This window comes from Mauremys reevesii, linkage group 10 (genome assembly GCF_016161935.1).
Source record: "Mauremys reevesii isolate NIE-2019 linkage group 10, ASM1616193v1, whole genome shotgun sequence".
Taxonomy (NCBI): Eukaryota; Metazoa; Chordata; order Testudines; family Geoemydidae; genus Mauremys; species Mauremys reevesii.
In genome coordinates this window covers 54,861,186-54,879,893 of record NC_052632.1, presented here as the reverse complement: position 1 = coordinate 54,879,893, position 18,708 = coordinate 54,861,186, and the positions used below count along the sequence as shown (strand labels likewise).

The 18,708-nt window shown below is 43.7% G+C and overlaps 1 protein-coding gene across 6 annotated transcripts in view; it reads left to right on the top strand.

The window, feature by feature from the left end:
* Window positions 1–14,071, top strand: part of GTF3C1 (general transcription factor IIIC subunit 1) — a 79,224-nt gene extending 65,153 nt beyond the window's left edge. For 5 of the 6 annotated variants that reach the window (XM_039492035.1, XM_039492033.1, XM_039492031.1 and 2 more), the window contains 8 exons: window positions 2,014–2,186; window positions 2,688–2,972; window positions 4,181–4,434; window positions 6,763–7,049; window positions 7,541–8,219; window positions 8,454–8,493; window positions 10,687–10,879; window positions 13,704–14,071. In XM_039492035.1, the coding sequence (XP_039347969.1) occupies window positions 2,014–2,186; window positions 2,688–2,972; window positions 4,181–4,434; window positions 6,763–7,049; window positions 7,541–8,219; window positions 8,454–8,493; window positions 10,687–10,879; window positions 13,704–13,916 (2,124 nt within the window). In that variant the 3' untranslated portion in view covers window positions 13,917–14,071. The remainder of the gene's footprint in view (window positions 1–2,013; window positions 2,187–2,687; window positions 2,973–4,180; window positions 4,435–6,762; window positions 7,050–7,540; window positions 8,220–8,453; window positions 8,494–10,686; window positions 10,880–13,703) is intronic. The other variant, XM_039492032.1, reaches the window with a different exon arrangement.
* The last annotated feature ends 4,637 nt before the right edge of the window (window positions 14,072–18,708 follow it).

The window sequence follows — 18,708 nt, the reverse complement described above, 5'->3', positions numbered from 1 at the left end:
ACTGCAAGCCGTACCAACCCCAGCCACGGCTGAGACAGCACACACCATCTTAGCGCCCCAGACAGATGAAATAGCGAGCACCATACAACACGAGGCACCAACCTTCCTCTTCCCTGGCAATGCACACTGCTGCTTTGACACGTCAGCAGATTTGATAAGATAGTTGAGAGCTGCATCAAACCCAGTCTAGAGAGAACATAACCTTTGGAAGCCACCTCATTCCGTTCAACTGGATATTGACTGCCCTGACAGCCAACAGATGGATTTTACAGATCATTGCCCATAGTTTCCCCATCCCTCTGCAGGGACCCTTCTCCTAAGAGCCTATTACAATCAGCAGTGTGGTCTCATTGCTTCATCTAGGAGCTGTAAAGGAGGTTCCTCCAGAGTATAGGGGTAACGGCTTCTACTGTCGGTATTTCCTCATTTCGAAGGACGAAAACCCTCTTTCTTCTATTTTAGACTTGAGCAGACTGAACAAATATGTACATGTCTCAGGTTCAGAATGGTAACACTTCCCTCCATCATTCCAAGCTCCAGACTGGTTCCTGGCTCTCAACTTGCAGAATACATACTTCTATATAAATAATTCCATAAAGATCATTGAGTAGTGAAAATGCTATGATCCTTTTAATGATGAGAAAAATAAAGATTTTTTTTAACTTTGGAATCCTAACAGGAGCTGATCTCAGTATTTACCTTTGAAATTGTTTCAGCATAACTACACCTGTATTCCTTCCTCCTTCCCTCTCTCGGTCTCTCTCTTTCTCCCCCTTCACCCTGTCATCCACTCCAGGAGTTCCCAATGAGATCTCAGGTCTCCTACCATCACCTGTCTTTGGGTAGGGACCCTTGTCCCAGTCCCTTCTGACTGGAGGGTTTAAGGCTGCACAGCTCCATGCCTTACTCTATTATATCCCCAGCAAGCCAGACTGCCTAAAAGCCAGCTTGAACCAGTATATGCAAGCCTCCCCAGGGGGTAGTACTTCTCCAGAGTTGTTTAGTCTCAGTGATTCACTTTAATCACCTCCCACTGTTTTTAGTTCCTGTAGGAACTGTGGTAACCCTCCTCCCTGGAGAAGAACACAATCGTATGTAAACCATTCATCAGTTTAATAAAATGAAGTTCCCAAAGATATTACATGGGATTGTATCTGTCATGGCATACTTCCACATAGATAATTATGCAAACATTTGAAGTGCATTGAAAGTGCTGTGATACTTTTAATGAGAAAAACAGATAAAGAATTTTAAATGTGCAATCATAATAGAAGCTGATCTCAATACTTACCTTTGAAATATCAAACAGGCACTCTGTTTACAAAGTTCTATAGAATTTGGTTCACATCACTGGAATTTACTGGTTTCGGTTCCTAGGAAACCCTGTAAATGCAGCATAAATGTGTACATATGTCCTTAAGCTTACGTTCAACTGTAAGTTCTGAATTGTGGTTTCATGCTCAAAATGTAACTGACAATTTATAAACAACTCATACAGACTTGATTACCAGGGCTATTAATTCCAAATAAATGGTTTCCTAGTTCTTACCAGGATCTGCATGCACACAAACCGCCATGTAAATTGAATGGAATTTGTTTTGCCTCTTGAGCAAACAAGTGAAACTTTGTTATATTTGGGTATAAATTTCTCCATAAATAGCGTACCTCACAAAATAATTTGTTGTTCGTGATAGTGACTAGGTCTCTGGAAAAAAACACAACAGAATAGAGAGTTAATGCTTGGTATTTATGAGGTCAGTACCTGAGATTACCCATAAAGCTCACTCCAGTATCTCAGTAATGACTATCATATTTATAGTGCTTCCCCCCACAATAGCATCTGGACATACAGGGATGACTTTGCTCTCTGACTAACTTGCCTTGAGTCACTGTTCTGATTTGGATGTAACATTGCTCTACAGAGCTGAAGAGTTTCTGATTTGGGCTGCAATATATGGATTTTATTAACGTATCCTTGCTGTTAATCTGGCATTTGAACTGTGTGTGTTGCAGACCTTTCGGCTGTACCGTGAGTACAAGGATGACATTCTTGTGAAGGCTTTCTTAGAATGTCAGAAGAGAAGTTTGGTCAATCGCCGTCGGGTTAACCATACCCTGGGTCCAAAGAAAAGCCGGGCTTTGCCCTTTGTGCCTATGTCATATCAACTATCTCAAAGCTACTACAGGTAAGTGTCCAGCAAAGTCTGTTGTACTGTATAGAGCTAACGCAGTAATGTATCCAAACATGCTTTGCATAGAGGATAAAATACATAACTCTGTTACTTAACAAGGAATAGAAACAATGAGAAACCAGAAGCGAGGGACCAGATCCTCTGCTATGGCTAAGGAGCACACAGCAGGAGTTGAAGGTGTAAAGGTGGTTTAAATGTGCGCCTTCAGCTAGTCCCCAGGCTTAGGTTAGAATAGCTGAAATGGCAGCTGGGGGATCATCAGAGAATTGTAGGGAACTAAGCCTATTTTCTTCCGGCCATGCCCCTTGTGCTGGAAACGGCATTAAGGAGAGGGTAGCATAAGAGCTGTTAGGCCAATGGGCACTGGGATGCTTTGCTACAGCCTGGAACGTAGACTGTTGCATTTCTTTTGGGGGGGGGTGTTGCTGTTTTGTGGGGATTTCTGCCCAGTAATACAAACCCTGTATATCTTCATTCAATTGTTTTTGTGTCCAGAGTCTTCACATGGCGGTTTCCCAGTACAATTTGTACAGAATCCTTCCAGTTCCTAGAGAAGCTCAAGGAAACTGGAAAATCAGACGAACCAGATAGCTTTTCATTCAAGGATCAAGACGCCAAAGATTCAGCAGGCATGCTAGCTTTTCCTATGGATGGCCCCGGAGGTCATTGTGTAGCAATTCTTTCCCTGTTCTCCATGGGTCTTATTTCTGTGGATGTGAGGATCCCAGAGCAAATAATCGTGGTGGACAGCACTATGGTGGAGAATGAAGTCATCAAAAGGTAAACACTAATGCTCTGATCCAAATAAGGGCTTTGTATAACTTGCTGAATGAAACTGACAACAGACACGGGAATATTCTGCTCTGCATTTCAGCACATGCTTTCCAGTGGCAATGTTGGATGTTTTCAGGGAGCATCCTGAAGATTGAACAGCACTTGTTAGTCTTTCATCTGAGCATTGGCATGTGTTAACTTCCACATTATCCTGAAAGAACATACCTGTGGTGAAGATAGAATTGCCAAAGACTTCATCACAGTTTTCAGAGATGAGCAGGGCAGCATAGCCTAGCTGTGCCAATTGCACATGCTCATCGCCCCTGTACCAACCTAACCGTTTCAGGGAATTACCATGTATTGGTGGTTTTGTTATGTTTTCTATGTGGGTTTCAGCTCTGCTGGAGACTCATGTTGTGATTTTGTGGAAAAGAAACTGCTTGCATGATATTTACCCTGTGCACTTGCTGTGGCTCCAAATGATGGGACACCTAAGAATAATGAGAAGACCAGGCAGCTAGTGGAAAGGAGAGATCTGCCATTAAGTGTTGCTAATAAAGTCATTAATATACAGCATAAATCCAGGCATATAATCAAATACCTGAATATGGGATACAAAGGCATACTGTGAAGGAACTAGGGAGTGATGAACACAATGGAAACCAGATACAGATCTAGCCCTCTGTGGAGGGAGGCCCCTCAAAGCTCCATAATGTAGTTGATGAAATGACCATGTAGCCTGACTGTTCAGTAGTTGGAGCTGATGCATTGTGATTGTTTTTAAAGAATTTACAGATTAAAAGTTCACAGAAAGAGGAGTCCCTCTTCCAAGCTTTCTTGCAGTTCCTTTTTACTGGCTGGTTCTAAGCATTTCATTCAGCAGGCTACTACGAACAGCTCCACAGCAAAACAGTCATCTGGGCTGTATTTTGAAAATGACTAACATCCTGGAGTGCGGAGCAGAATGTGATCTTTCTTGGTGATATGTAATGAAAGACCTTATTGCAATACATACATTTAACTGAGTCAGCAACCTCATTTCTGAATTTCCTGATTGTGGTTAAAATCATAGCTGGAATGTTGCATTAGTGTAGTGTTGTGTGTTCATCATCCATTCCTTTAATTGATTTAGTTTAAATGAAATAAGTTATTGGGGAAAAAAGTCTCTTGTTTTGGAAGAAAGTGGCAAAAGATTAACAGTACATTTCCTGCAGTTTGGGAAAAGATGGTCTTGAGGATGATTATGATGAAGATGATGACTTGGATGAGAGCTCTGGAAACAAACGGAGAATAGAGGTAAAAGCTCGTCAAGCATCTCATACCAATTACTTACTCATGAGAGGGTACTATGCACCAGGAATCATCAGCACACGCAATCTGAACCCCAACGACAATATCGTGGTCAATTCTTGCCAAGTGAAGGTCAAGCTGAGATGTGCCCCAATGCCAGGGAGGCTCAGTACCTCAGGTTAGTTTCTGTATGTGTGTAAACAAGTAAAACAAATTGGAATGAATGTCATTCTGTGCTTGCAAACTCAGGGGAATGGAGGCAGTGTTTTTATGCAGTCTCCTAGCAGGATCATCTCCTCTCATACTAATCAAATATCTGATTCTTCCTGTATGCTCATACTACTTATTGGGCTATTTCATTCTTCTGACTCTACTGTAGTTTTATTAATGCACCTTGCTTTGATCAGCCTCCTTGGTAATTTAGCTCCTTGTGTGTATCCCACTTTGTGTGCAGTCATTAAGCCAAACTTGCCTGCTACTTGGTGAACCTATCAGTCCCTTTCCTAATTTTAAAACCTCTTTTGTGTTACCTCCAAGTTTCCTCTTCTGTAAGGAGACTGAGCCAATCTCCTTGAAAAGCTCTTTGGGGTAGGGACTCTCACTTATTTTGTATTTTATACAGTACCTAACACAACAGCGCCTGATCTGGCTCTGGCCTTTACACACTGCTGCAATCTAAATGTTAATAATATTCAGAACTCTAATTCTTGAGACCTGTCCTCAGCTGTACTCATTGTTTAGTATCTGTGTCTAAAAGCTGCATCCAAGATCAGGGCCCCATTGTGCTCAGAGCTGCACAAACACAGAACAGGATGGACAACCTGAGTAGGGAAGTCAGACAAAGAGTGAGGGAAAGGGAAAATTTATCTCCATTTTACCAACAGGGAACTCTGAGGCAGAGAGTGCAGTTTTTCCCACGGTTGCACAGGGAGTCGCGGGATCTGGATTCAGTTCTCAGCTCTGCCAGAGTGCGGGTCCAGTGCCTTAACTACAAGAGTGGTAGTGGTCTTTGCTCAAGACAGATGTATCCAGGAAGGATTTCTTGGTTTGTAATGGAAGGCCTGCTGCTGTCCCTGCCTATGCTATTCACATCTATCACAACAAGAATCTGAAAGCCCCCATTCCTGAAGTCCTGTTACCATACAATCCCTGTATGGGTCAGTCAGGTTGCCAGCTCATTGCAGTACTTTCCCGTTCCTCTTGAACACCTGACTTTGGCCATCAAAGGCGAGCAGGTGTTACGTCACAGTGCCCAATAGGGCTATCTATAAACACCAGAAAAAGGAAGGTGGGAGCAAAGAATCAATTAAGAATGGTGTCATATCTGTCCTTCCCCCAGCCCCAGCATCCTGGACCAGAAAAGTCACTTTTGAAAACAGTGTGTAGTTTGGAGCTAACTGATAAAGAGCCTTTCATTAAGGCAAAAACCACTCAGACAGAGAAGTACAGCTTATTTATACCCAGTTTTTCTAGTGTCTTCATGGTGGTGTGACCTTCCATTCCATGTTCTTTATCAGACTTGGCCAATAGCTTTCTACTCTGCATTGGCTTCTGTCACTCATTTCTACCAAAGGAGTCACTTCTCCAGAGTCTATCTTTTTGCCCTAGGCTCTCCAGTTGTGATTTTACTGACCATCTTCAAAGACATAGCAGAACACTCTTAAATCTGTTCATTTACAGGATTTCCCAGGTGACCCAGAGCTAGAGAGAGAGAGACTGCAAGAGCCCAGTCTCTCCTTCGCTGATATTTCATACTGGCTTGGGGTTAGAGCCTTTGTAAGCCAACTTGATGGTTCCTTTTGTGGAAGCAGGGAAAGAATTAACAAGGATTTGAAGGGGATCTTAATGCATGGTAGTCAGTTAGCAAGAGTTAGGCCAGCTGTAACCCTAATGACGAGAGACTTGTAGAAGCAAGGATAGTGTGAGGCGAGAGGAAAAGAACTGTGTAAAAAGTTATTACGACCTTGCAACTTGTAACCAAATATGCAGACTGGTGTCTTCTAGGAGTGAGAACAATAAGATAGCAGGATGGCTTATGTATAAACAAAATGCAGCTGTTGCTCATTATTGTCTGTATTATTGCTTTTTATTGTCTGTAACAAAGGTATAAATGCTTGCTGTAATTGTTTACCTGTTGAGAGACCTGTCCGGGACTGGGGTGACCCTGTGTCCTAGGACACTCTCTCCCTCCATTGTAATTACTGGAGAAATAATAAAGTATTTGATTTTGCTGCACCCAAAGAAAAAGCGAGAACTGAGTTTTTCTCCGACTCTTTTCTGCAGCCCATTTCATACACAAGTTTGGAGGGCATATAGAAAAAAGGAATTTGCAGTGGTGAATGTGGAATGTTGAGCTATATTTTTAATTGAAGAGTCTAAGAAAAGACTTGTTGTCAGAGGAGCCTGGAAAGGTTTTTTGATCCTTCTGTCATCCAGTGTATGGTAACATTAGTACAGGAAGATTGTCTTCATCAAGTCTAATACACTCATTCTGTTTACTTTGCAGTTCCTTCTGTGGTTGATAACATGGCTGTAGGAATCTCCTGCCTTCCTGATGCTTTTACCAGGCTGCTAAAAGTCCAGGAAGCCACTTACGATGCAGATCAGTTTGTCCTCCAGTGTACAGAGTGTTATGGGTATAGCTCCAAAGATGTATCTGCTGTCCTGGAGATCCGTAATGTTATTGAGGCATCCTCTTCCTTCGGGATTGACAAGGCAGAGCTGGGCAAACAGTTCCACTGCTATGAAGAAGCTGACACCGAACGCACCAGGAGTTTACAGCAATATATTCAGGTTGGTTTGCATCTCCATCACTATATATATGTGAACTCCATAGCACTCTATTTGAATAGGAAGGACATCTAATCCATGTGAAACAAATGTGAGCAGAATTACTTCCTCTATGTGATAAATTTAGTAGTGAGATTCCCAGTCAACAACCAATGGTCATCTCACCTCGTACATCCTGTGTTTGTCTCACTGAAGACCAGAAAATATGGTGGCACTAGATGAAAAAGTTGGATGAGTGACTGCACTCACCTAGGACACCAGGGTCAGTCTCTAAAGTGCACAGGAATATTTCAAATCTTTGCTGTAGTTTCAGAGGCAATTAAGCAAGGGAGCTATTCCCTTTTTTAAGTCTATAGGGCAGGAGAGTTGAAAAGGGACTGAGGGTTTGGCAAGGCACTCTTGCAATTGGTTACAATAATGGGAATTCCAGGCAGTTTTGATACATACTGGTATTCCACAGCGCTACCTAAAGATAAAACTTGTTTCTTTTTCAGGACCTCCTCAAGATGGAACAGGTGTTAGAAGTGGGAGGGAACACTGTACGTTTGGTTGCAATGACATATGCCAAACCGTGGCTGTTGTATTCAGTGTGTCTGAAGAATAAAGGTGGTGGTGCTGGTCTGCAGGGCAAAGACTCCGTCACTCACTTGGATTTGCAGCAGAACTCTCAGCAGCCAGAGCCAAAGAAACGGGTGGCATCTTCAAGGGAAGAGGGACAGCCTGGCACAGTCTTAAGACCTGTTGTCAGTGATGAAGGACCCTCAAGGAAAAGATTCAAGACTCAACATGGTGGGCTTCAAGATGGCACTGAAGTCCATCAGGACATAAAGAGCTGTTCAGAAGGAGCAACTGAAGCAGCCCCTGATGCAAGTTTAACTGAGCCCACGCAGGTGAAAGGGGTGTTAGTTGCACATAAAGGAATGGGTCTTTTCAGAGAGCAGACAGGCCACTATGTGCAACACCCTGTGCATGGACCAGAATCTGTCACGGATAAAGATAAAGAGCAGGATAAAGCCAATTCTGAAGAACAAGAGACTGCAGTAGATGTTAGTGTTGCAGCTAATGAGGAGGAAGGGCAGATACCTAGCTCTGAACATACAGCCAGAGATACAGCTTTGAACATGTCGCTTGATGATGCATCTCACCCACAGGAAAGTTCTGAAGTCTCTAAAGGTGCATAGGAGTTTTATTCATAAGGGATATAGACTAGTTCGCAAGCTATACACTTATACCTGTAAATTCACTAGTCCCAAACCTCATAGCTTCATGCTATAGCAGAAAACAGACACCTCTGTTACTGCTTTTTCATTAATAGTGAATAGTGATTTATGGCAGTTAATATAAAATCTGTATGTCCTTTTTTTTTTTGGTCTGGTGCTCATTACATGTTTTCTGATCTTTCTTCAGAAGATTCTTTGACAAATCTACCCCAGGCAGTACGGGAAAGGTGAGTAAAGAGGAGTCTGTAGAACCATTAAATAATAAGCATATCATGCTTATATATGCAATAATTTAGAAAAATAATATCATGTATAATATAAAATATATTAGCAAAATAACAACTACAAAAGCAGATGTGGAAAGTGTACGCTTGGTGCTAGTGTAGATGTGTCTCCAATTCCTTGGTGAAGCCAGAGTGTATGAAAGGACTCTGGAGACTGGGACTTGCTGTCCTACTTCGTCCTCTTGTTACTTCAGATTCCTTGCCCCTCAGCATGGCAATTCCAAATGTCTCTGGGGCATGGGCGCTTCTGAAAGTCCCCAACATATTATAAACACTAGAAGGAACCTAATGTTTATAGGAACCCTAGCCTCTGTTTGTCAGACGGTGGAGATGGATGGCAGGAGACAGATCACTTGATCTTTACCTGTTAGGTTCACTCCCTCTGGGGCACCTGGCATTGGCCACTTTCAGCAGACAGGATACTGGGCTGGATGGACCTTTGGTCTGACCCAGTATGGCCATTCTTATGTTCTTAAGGAACAGAAGTAATCCTCTCCACCCCACACTCAAATAAAGTTAATGCTCATTAGGCCCTGCTCCCCAAGTGAGGGTCTAGGGCAGGGGTTCTCAAACTAGGAGTTGGGACCCCTGAGGGGGTTGCGAGGTTATTACATGGGAGGGTCGCAAGCTGTCAGCCTCCACCCCACAGCCTGCTTTGCCTCCAGCATTTATAATGGTGTTAAATATATTAAAAAGTGTTTTTTATTTATAAGGGGGAGGTCGCACTCAGAGGCTTGGTATGTGAAAGGGGTCACCAGTACAAAAGTTTGAGAACCACTGGTCTAGGGAATAGAACAATATCAGAGTGGTAGATTCCAGTCAAGAACCTGGCTGTCACCTCGAAGATGTTAAATCAGGGGACTCAGTGCCTCGGCTGATCTTTGCTGTTGACACACAACACAGAGAGAAGGGTCTTGTATAGCCTTGTAGGGCATTAAAGAGCTGTTTCCTTGAATTGGACCCGTGAGCAGAGTAAAAGCCAGCATCATTTTTTGGCATGGATGTGAAGTGCACCCTGTGACACACTCTGGCCCCGTGGTTTCAGCAGCAGATCCAGATATATCAGAAATGCAGACTGTATTGAATTAAAAATATGAATGAGCAATCCAATCAGGTAGGCTACCTGGTGGGGTTTTATTGGTTTATTTGTTACTACCCTCATAATCTTTAATGTGCTATAGAGTTTTGTATTGTCAGCTCAACTTCATTGCAGAAATGGTAGGGGATGAGGGCAGTTGGGACTGTTAGTACCTGGGAAGGTGTGTGCGCTGGGGAAGGGACAAATCTCTTCTTTCTTTGCCCTTTGCAGCCTGGTTTAGAGGTTGCTGTGTCTTTTGGGGTATGAGGGACTTGTTTTTTCCCCTGCCCCAGTAACTCTTGACAGTAACCAGCTCTCCCACTGCCTTGTCCCAGTATTTGCCAGTGCATCCAGCAAAAACAGACAAGCACGTTAGCTGGGCACTTCTGCTTGATTGGCACTGAGATGGTTTATGTTAATAAGCTAGCTGCCTTTCCCACCTAGTCAGGGAGCATGCTGGCTGAGCTGCTGCTCATGCATTTCCTAAGCATTCCCACTGGTGCTATGCAGAAACCATGATATGGAACTAAAGCCCCTTGCTGAAAACACACATTACTGACCTCCTGCAATGTGGTGGGAGGAGCCCTAAGGTAAAGTTTCCATCCAACGCACACACATTTATTTACTCAGTTCAGCTCTGGGGTCAAACCACCATGGAAGCTGAATAGAAACTAGCACCGGTCTCCATGCCCACTGCCAGATTAAAAACACTGACACTCACCAGCAAACTGGCCATCACTAGGATGCTTTGTTGTGACAAACTCACTCCCAAGGGGGTATGCCTAGCAAGCAGCACTTCTGACCCTGGGACTCTGGTAGCTGAGCGGAACATTTATTTCAGAAGAGCCCTGCAGGGATTAAGGACAGTGATCTGCAGCCCAATGTGTTTGCACAGAATCACAGAAAGATGATTTATGAGTGTGCTATTATTTTTGCTTCTCATATGGGTGCTTTGCTAGTGCAGGGAGACGGAAGAGATGCCTCTATGTAGCAAGCAGTTTGCATTTTTCATTTTTAAAACTGCAACTGACAAAGTGGAACTTACTGTCCCTCTGCAGGGCCTGTGAGAATGTCTGTTTCATTGGGAGGCCATGGCGAATCGTGGACGGGACTCTGAATAAACCAGTGTGTAAAGGAATGATGGAAGCTGTGCTCTATCACATCATGACAAAGCCCGGCATAACGGAATACACCTTGCTGCAACATTATGTGGGGGTTCTTCAGCCTGTTTCTGTCTTGGAGATACTACAGGTACATTTGTTATCAGATGTTGAACGTTATCCTATTTCAGCCTCTGTTTAGTGTGACTGTCCCACTGGAGTGTTACAAAAGGGTCTGACCTGTCCACACCACAGTAACAGACTCCCTTGTTGGGAGTCCCAGGGGAGAAGCCAACAACTGTGAATGGACTGTGGAGACCGAGTTCCCATCTCATCCCTTGAACAGGTTCATCTAGGCCAGGGCTGAGGCGTGCTGGCTGGTGGGGTTGATAGGAAATGAGCCCTGCCATGCCTGTTTGAATTATTGTGGTGCTTGGGAGCAAATGCACAATTAGGATTGCCTTCTAAAATGGGCCTATTGGTGTGAAATGTCAAGCATGGTCTGGGTCGGAACCTCCAGTATCCAGAACTGCTGCTTCGTCATGGGACAGGAGCCACAGAAGTTCCATGCAATCCTTTGAAGCATTCTGGTGACCCAGTTTGGGTCCCGACCCACAGGTTGAGAAACCCTGATCTAGACAACATCCAAAATCCACTCCCCCGGACAAGGACGCTAAACATGTAGACTTGTTGGGAAGGAAGGTCTTCACATCCACTAGCCTTCTGTTCAGAACAGCAAACTATCCTGTCCTATTGGCTAAGTATGACTATCTGAACTATTCCAAGATCACAAATGGTAGAAAAGCTGTCACGGCAAGACAGAAATCAGTTCCAGTCTTTTATTGAGGAAGGTAAGCTGATGGCCAGAACCGCATTTCAATCAGCGGTTGATGCAACAAACATCTCATCAAAAAAGCTTTTAGTAAGCCTTTTGATACTGTCTCACATGACCGTCTGATAAAAAAAAACTAGAGAAATATAGCCTAGACTAGAGGTTCTCAGGCTGTGGTCCGCGAGCTCCATTCAAGTGGTCCGCGGATAATTCCCTCTAAGGTGCATGCCTGGGCGGTCGCAAATGAGAGAATGAAGGGCCGCCCAGCAAATTAGTGGAGCGGGAGAGACAGCCCTCCTTCCCAGCCTCAGCTCTGTGGCTGCTGTGATGGGGGAGAGACTCCCCTCTTCCCAGCCTCAGTGGGGGAGAAAGGGTACATCCATTGCATTAGAAAGGTAAGACTAGTGATATTAAAATGAGTTGTGTGCTTTTATTTGTAGAACAAAAAAAACAATTATTATTAAGTTTTTTTTTTATATAGCACTTTTATCCAAAGCACTTTACATTAGTTAGCTAATGGTACAAACAACATTTGGAAAGATCATTAAGTGGTCTGCCAAAACCCTCAGCAATTTTCAAGTGGTCCACGAAAAAAACGTTTTGAGAACCACTGGCCTAGACAAACCTATTATAAGGTGGGTGTACAGTAGGCTGGCTGGGGATCTGGAGTTCCAACCTGGAGAGCTAGCAAGGGCTTTGGAGGACAGGATTAGAATTCAACATGATCTTGAAAAACTGGAGAAATGGTCTGAAGTAAATAGGATGAAGTTCAATAAGGACAAATGCAAAGTACTACACTTAGGAAGGAATAATCAATTGCATAAATACAAAAGCTGATGGAAATGACTGCCTAGGAAGGAGTAGTGCAGAAAGAGTTCTAGCAGATCACAAACTAAATATGATTCAACAATGTAATACTGTTGCAAAAAAATTAACATAATTCTGGGATGTATTAGCAGGAGTGTTGTAAGCAAGAAAGCAGAAGTAATTCTTCCACTCTAGTCAGCACTGATAAGGCCTCCGTTTGAGTACTGTGTCTAGTTCTGGGCACCACACTTCAGGAGAGATGTGGACAAACTGGAGAAAGTCCAGAGGAGAGCAATAAAAATGATTAAAGGTCTAGCAAACATGACCTATGATGAAAGATTGAAAAAACTGGGTTTGTTTAGCCTGGAAAAGAGAAGACTGAGGGGGGACATAAGTCTTCATGTAAATCATTGTTGTAAAGAGGAGCATGATCACTGAGGACAGGACAAGAAATAATGAGCTTAAATGGCAGCAAGGGAAATTTAGGTTGGACATTAGGAAAAACTTCCTAACTGTCAGGGTAGTCCAGCACTGGAACAGGTTACCGAGGGAGGTGGTGGAATCTGTCACTGGAAGTTTTTAAAACAGGTTAGACAAACACCTGTTGAGGATGGTCTAGATAATCCTGCCTCAATGCAGGGGACTAGATGACCTTTCGAGGTCCCTTCCAGTGCTACATTTTTGATTCTATGACCTATGGAATTGACTTAACTCTAATTTGGTGAGAGCTATAGTGGTGTAAGAGCCACAGCGAGGCATCACCATTTTATGTATCTACAGTAGTTAGTCTTCCCAAAGCTATCCACGCTATATTGTCCATTCCTGAAATGTCTGGTTGCTCCACGGTTGCCTGACTGAATGTTCCCCTTCAGTTTAAATGCTAGTTAGCCCCTTCTCTATCTGCATTTGCAATTTGCTTTTGTTGCAAGTCCAAGGATCCTGATGCCATTGCTACAACTATGCCTCAGGCTTGCCCAGAATGCACAGAGCCTAGCAGTGTCAGTCAGCCCCCTGGGGTACCCACCCAGAGTGCAACATGCTTTTATCAGTATACTGCTGCATTGTGTGGACACATGATTCAGGAGCAGAGTAGCTTAAACTGGTGCCTGCACTCAGCAGCGTGGGCTCACGTTATTGGTTTAGTTATATTGCGGTAATCTATAGCAGTGCCACTTTCTCGTGGAGACGAGGGCTGTTCACTTTTATTTTTTTAATTCTCTGAAGCATCTGGAGAAAATCTATGAAGGATGTCACACAGAATAGTCTTACTGTGTGTTACTGGGTTTTAGCATTTCTGTGTAACTTCTTAAGCTAAAACATGTCAACTTTTCAACAGGGCTTGGAAGCCCTTGGCTGCATCAGAAGATTCTGCATGAAAAAGCCCTCAGCAATATCACTCTTCTCTCGACCTGTTCCTGAAGAAGAGCTAACCGACTCCAAACTGAGTGAGACTCCAACAATATTTTATGAGCCTACCATAGACTGTACTCTGAGAATGGGCAGAGTGTTCCCATACGAAGGCAACTGGAATAAATGGGTGCAGATATGATCCATGTATGAGAGATGGCATGGTGCGTCATGCTTGTCCAGCCTGCGTTGGTAAATGCTAATGGAGGTGAACCTTCTGGTGTGTCCCGTAACTTGTGCTCTGCTTGTCATTTTGTCATGTTTTGTTAAATAAATTTTGTTTCTTATTGGGAATTACTTCAGGCCCGTTGTAAAGCAAACCGGAGGCTTGGCTGTGGGATGGGAAGCCCACCTGGCTTCTCTACAAACACAGGGTCTGTGGTCCTCAGAGGACTTAGCTTTACACATCCGTGTCAGAGAACTGAAAGCTGACGGACTTGCATGCCAAATATTTATCACAGATCAGGGGAAGCAGCCTGTCAGTCCTCCCAGACAACAGGGTAGCAATGTTTCACCTCAACAAGCAGGGTGGAGCCTGCTTTACTCCACTCTGTCAGGAAGCAACTTTACTTTGGGAGCTCTGTATTGCCAGTTCAATAGATCTTGAAACATCTTACCTGTTCAGGCATACAGAACAACCTAGCAGACCACCTGATCAGTTTGTTTACATATCACTGTGAGTGGTCTCTTCACCCAGATGTGGCCAGATACATTTTCCACAGCAAAGTCCAACAACGCGTCAGCAATTCTACAGGATCACAGCCCAGGTTCCATATTGACATGGTCAGGCAGGCTCCTCTACGTTTTTCCACCAGTCTCACTCATTGATAGCCTGTTGCTAAAGATAAGTCAGGACCAGGCCAGAGTCATACTTATTGCCCCAGCACTGGTTCTCCACTCTCCCAACTCTGTCAATGAAACCTCCAATTTCACTTCCACTAGACTCAGACCTAATCTCCCAGGATCACTGTCACCTACTCCACCCAAGCCTATAATCTCTTCACTTAACTACATGGATGCTCCATAGCTAGACAGTGGAAAGAAGTCTTGTTCAAAAAGATATTTAAGAGGTCCTGCTAAATAGTACAAAGCCTTCTACAAGAGCTACTTAGCTTGCTAAATGGAGGCATTTCTCCATCTGTTCTCGACAGTATGTGGCATCACTGATCAGTTCTTCAGTTGAACATATAATTCTGCAGAGAGCCTGAAGCAAGGCCTCTGAGAGGGGTGAACTGACCCATTTAGTCAATGGGCTTTTAATGCCAATACCCAACCTCCCCAGAGTAATCTCTGTGAAGCGAAAGTGTGTCATGGGCCCATCCTAATCCCCCAGTCTTGAGCAGGGGCAGGGAGGAGAACTAAGATTCGCTGGGTCGAGATGGGGGTGTGGACACTGGCATTGGACAAAAAGCCATGGAAGGAGACTGGAACTGGGAGTCAATGGGGATGGCAAATATGGACTAGACTTAACTAGAGGCCAAAAGCAGGGAGAAACAGATTGGACAAGGAGGTGGGGGGGGGTTGTGTTTGTGCATTGCTCCCATGCTGTTCATGGAGCTCTGGTGTTAGCTGCACCAGCAGAGACTGCAGTTAGCTGATTCTGCAGTCCTCAGTGTTTTTCATGAAGACCACAGGCTCAGTTCAGTGGCAAAGATGCTTGGTCAGGTTTATTGTCAACAAACCAAGGTTCTAGTGCTCCAACTCAACAGTTACAGGTACACTAACCCATGTCTGCCTGCAGCAAGGTAGTAGCTCTCTTGACACAGCGCCATTCCCTAGGCTTAGTGCAAATTGCCCCTCCTATGACTTCTCGTTTTATACAGCGACACAGACAAGTTATGTATTACAATCCAGATCTGTTGCCACCCTTGTACCTCAAACAAAACATCCTCATCCGTTATCTTGTCATTTTCTGGGTGTTCCTGTACCATCTCTTAGGAATGTGTTCATGGAGTTACTTAAGAACTCTGTGTGCTCTGTACCATTCTCTCAAGTCAGGAATGTGCGTACTTGGTTACCTGATATGGTAGAACCTGAGCGTTACGAACTGACCACTCAACCACGCCCTCATTTGGAACCGGAAGAACTCAATCAGGCAGCAGCAGGGACCAAGTGAAAAAGCAAATACTGTACAGTAATGTGTTTAAATGTAAACTACTAAAAAAAAAAGGAAACTTTTAAAAAAAGATTTGACAAAGGTAAGGAAACTGTTCCTGTGCTTGTTTCATTTAAATTAAGATGATTAAAAGCAGCATTTTTCTTCTGCATGGTACATTTCCAAACCTGTATTAAGTCAATGTTCAGTTGTGAACTTTTGAAAACTATAACGTTTTGTTCAGAGTTATGAACATTTCAGAGTTAAAAACAACCTCCATTCCTGAGGTGTTTGTAATTCCGAGGTTCTACTGTACCTAACTATCCTGACAAGGCCTACTTTAGTTCATACTGTTAGCCATGCCTAGGGCACCAGTAAGGCTTATAGTGGGGACTAGGGATGAGGAGTTGGGAAAATAAGGGGGTAGACTGGGCAAGGAGACTAGGACTGGGATAAGCCTGAGGTGAATGAGACTGGGACAAGAGCAGGGGGGATGGAATAGATGGGGCAGCAGGGAATCATTTGGGGGAGAGGGAGAATATGCAAAAGTCTGTACCCACTAGAGAACAGTCCACTCCAGAGCCTGGAATGATTCCTAAGAATCATGAGTCACTATTCCTCTGCTATCCATAAATATCTATGAAACTCATTGGCAGTGTCCCATCTCCCTCTAGTGCTGGTCCATGTAGAGGATGATGACCTACCACTGCTATCTATTCCTCCATTAGCTCAATTGGCAGCCATCTCTGCCTTTGATTTGGACTGGCCTTGTTTAACTCTGCAAACCAGGTTATATTATCAAAGTGCTGCAAGTTCCTCCGCTAGAAGCAGATTTGTGCCTGCAGCCTTGTCGAGTGCTTTGTCCAAGCTCACTATAGGGATCTGTTGTAATAAATGGACCTGTAAACTTCCCCTAATTGTGAGTTCAGCTGTGATGAGTGAAAGGTTATAAAATACCACCTGTTACGGTGATGGGAAAAAGTGCACAAAGGAGATTGGACTAATTCATTCTTTCTAACAGAGAGACCTACTGCTATAACTCAAGGGCTGAGTTAACATCATGCCTGGTAAACAAGAAAAGGATGGGATCAGCAATCAGTGAACCAGAATTGGCATCAGGAATTAGGCCTAACTGGTGGACAAAATGAGAGGATAAGCCATTCCGCCCATCACTCAATTTTGGGATCCTTAAAGAAAGATAGTGGATAGTGACTGGGTTATGTTAACAGCTTTGGCACATATATTCCATCTAAATACATACCACAGATCCTACCTGATGCAGCTTAAACAATCTCGCAGCTCTCACTTGGCCTTTTTATCCACTGGGGTGTTTTTTTTTGCTCCTTTGACATGAAATCTATCTGAAGGCAGAGTTGAGTCGACACAGCTCTCCTCCCTGAGCTCCATGAGATTGGGCTTCTCTGAACTTGGAGCATGGCTGGGCAGAGGGAGCAAAGCTGTGAGAGTGCTGCTTCTCCATGACTAGGGCCCTACCAAATTCACAGCCATGAAAAATGTCATGGACCGTGAAATCTGATCTCCCCCATGACATCTGTGCTTTTACCCTATACTATACAGATGTCATGGGGGAGACCAGCATTTCTCAAATTGGGGGTCCTGACCCAAAAGGAAATTGCAGGGGGGGTTGCAGTATTGCCACCCTTACTTCTGCGCTGCCTTCAGAGCTGGGCAGCCAGAAAGCGGTGGCTGTTGGCCAGGCACCCAGCTCTGAAGGCGGCAGTGCACTGCCAGCAGCAGCACAGAAGTAAGGGTAGCAGTACCGCAACCCCCTCTACAATAACCTTGTGACCCCCCCACAACTCCTTTTTGGGTCAGGACCCCTACAATTACAACACTGTGAAATTTCAGATTTAAATAGCTGAAATCATGAAATTTATGATTTTTAAATTCCTCTGCCCGTGAAACTGACCAAAATGGACCGTACATTTGGTAAGGCCCTATCCATGACATTACATGTGGCAAACCTACGAGGATTCTCAGCAGATTGCTGCCAAAGTACATTTTTCCTACCTTTTACTCCTCCAAAGCCTGAAGAGCTAGCACAGTTCTGGGAGAGGGAGTTAAGTGTTAGATTCTGCCTCATGTAACAGAACTGTAAACCAAGCTGATTGCAAAGTCTTTATGGATCATCCATGAAATGGAAAAAGCACAGATGTGCTAATGCCAGTGTGAATGTGCAGAGCTAGCAATTAAAACAAATCTTTGTACTTGTAAATTGGTCCCATTTGATGCGAGATCATTGAAAGATGAATATGGAACTTATATGTTGCTTTCCCAAAATCATTTTCTACAGCAACATCTTAAATGTGCTACCTGTAGAATGTACCAACTGGTTACTGGCCAGGTATAACCTCACTCTCATAGGTGCCACTTTCAAAACTAGTTGAACGCGAAAGGGAAGCTCCAAGGACAGAACCCCCAAAGTGGGGTGCCCCTTGCAGCTTTTCTTTCACAGCTGGATATGGTTTTTCAGAGCACAGCTGTAACGAGAGATTTTTGCTCTGAATGTTCTGAAATATCTTGCAGCACCTTAATAAAGGCTTGCAGAAAAACCTCGGAAAGGGTTTAAAAACACCATAAAATTCACTTTTCCCAAGTGATATAATTAAGGTGGTGACAGTATCAGGAAACTTTGGCTTGCATAAAATATTAATTAGTTTTAAGATTAAGGTTCTAAATAAGTAGAAACTAATGACAGTTTAAATTTAGAAAATCCAACATGGCTGACCAAAATGGCAGAGATGGGGATAATGCAGTTCAAATTTAGATAGTGGAAAGTTCTAGCAAACAAGATGGCATCAGACGGAGGAGCTTACAA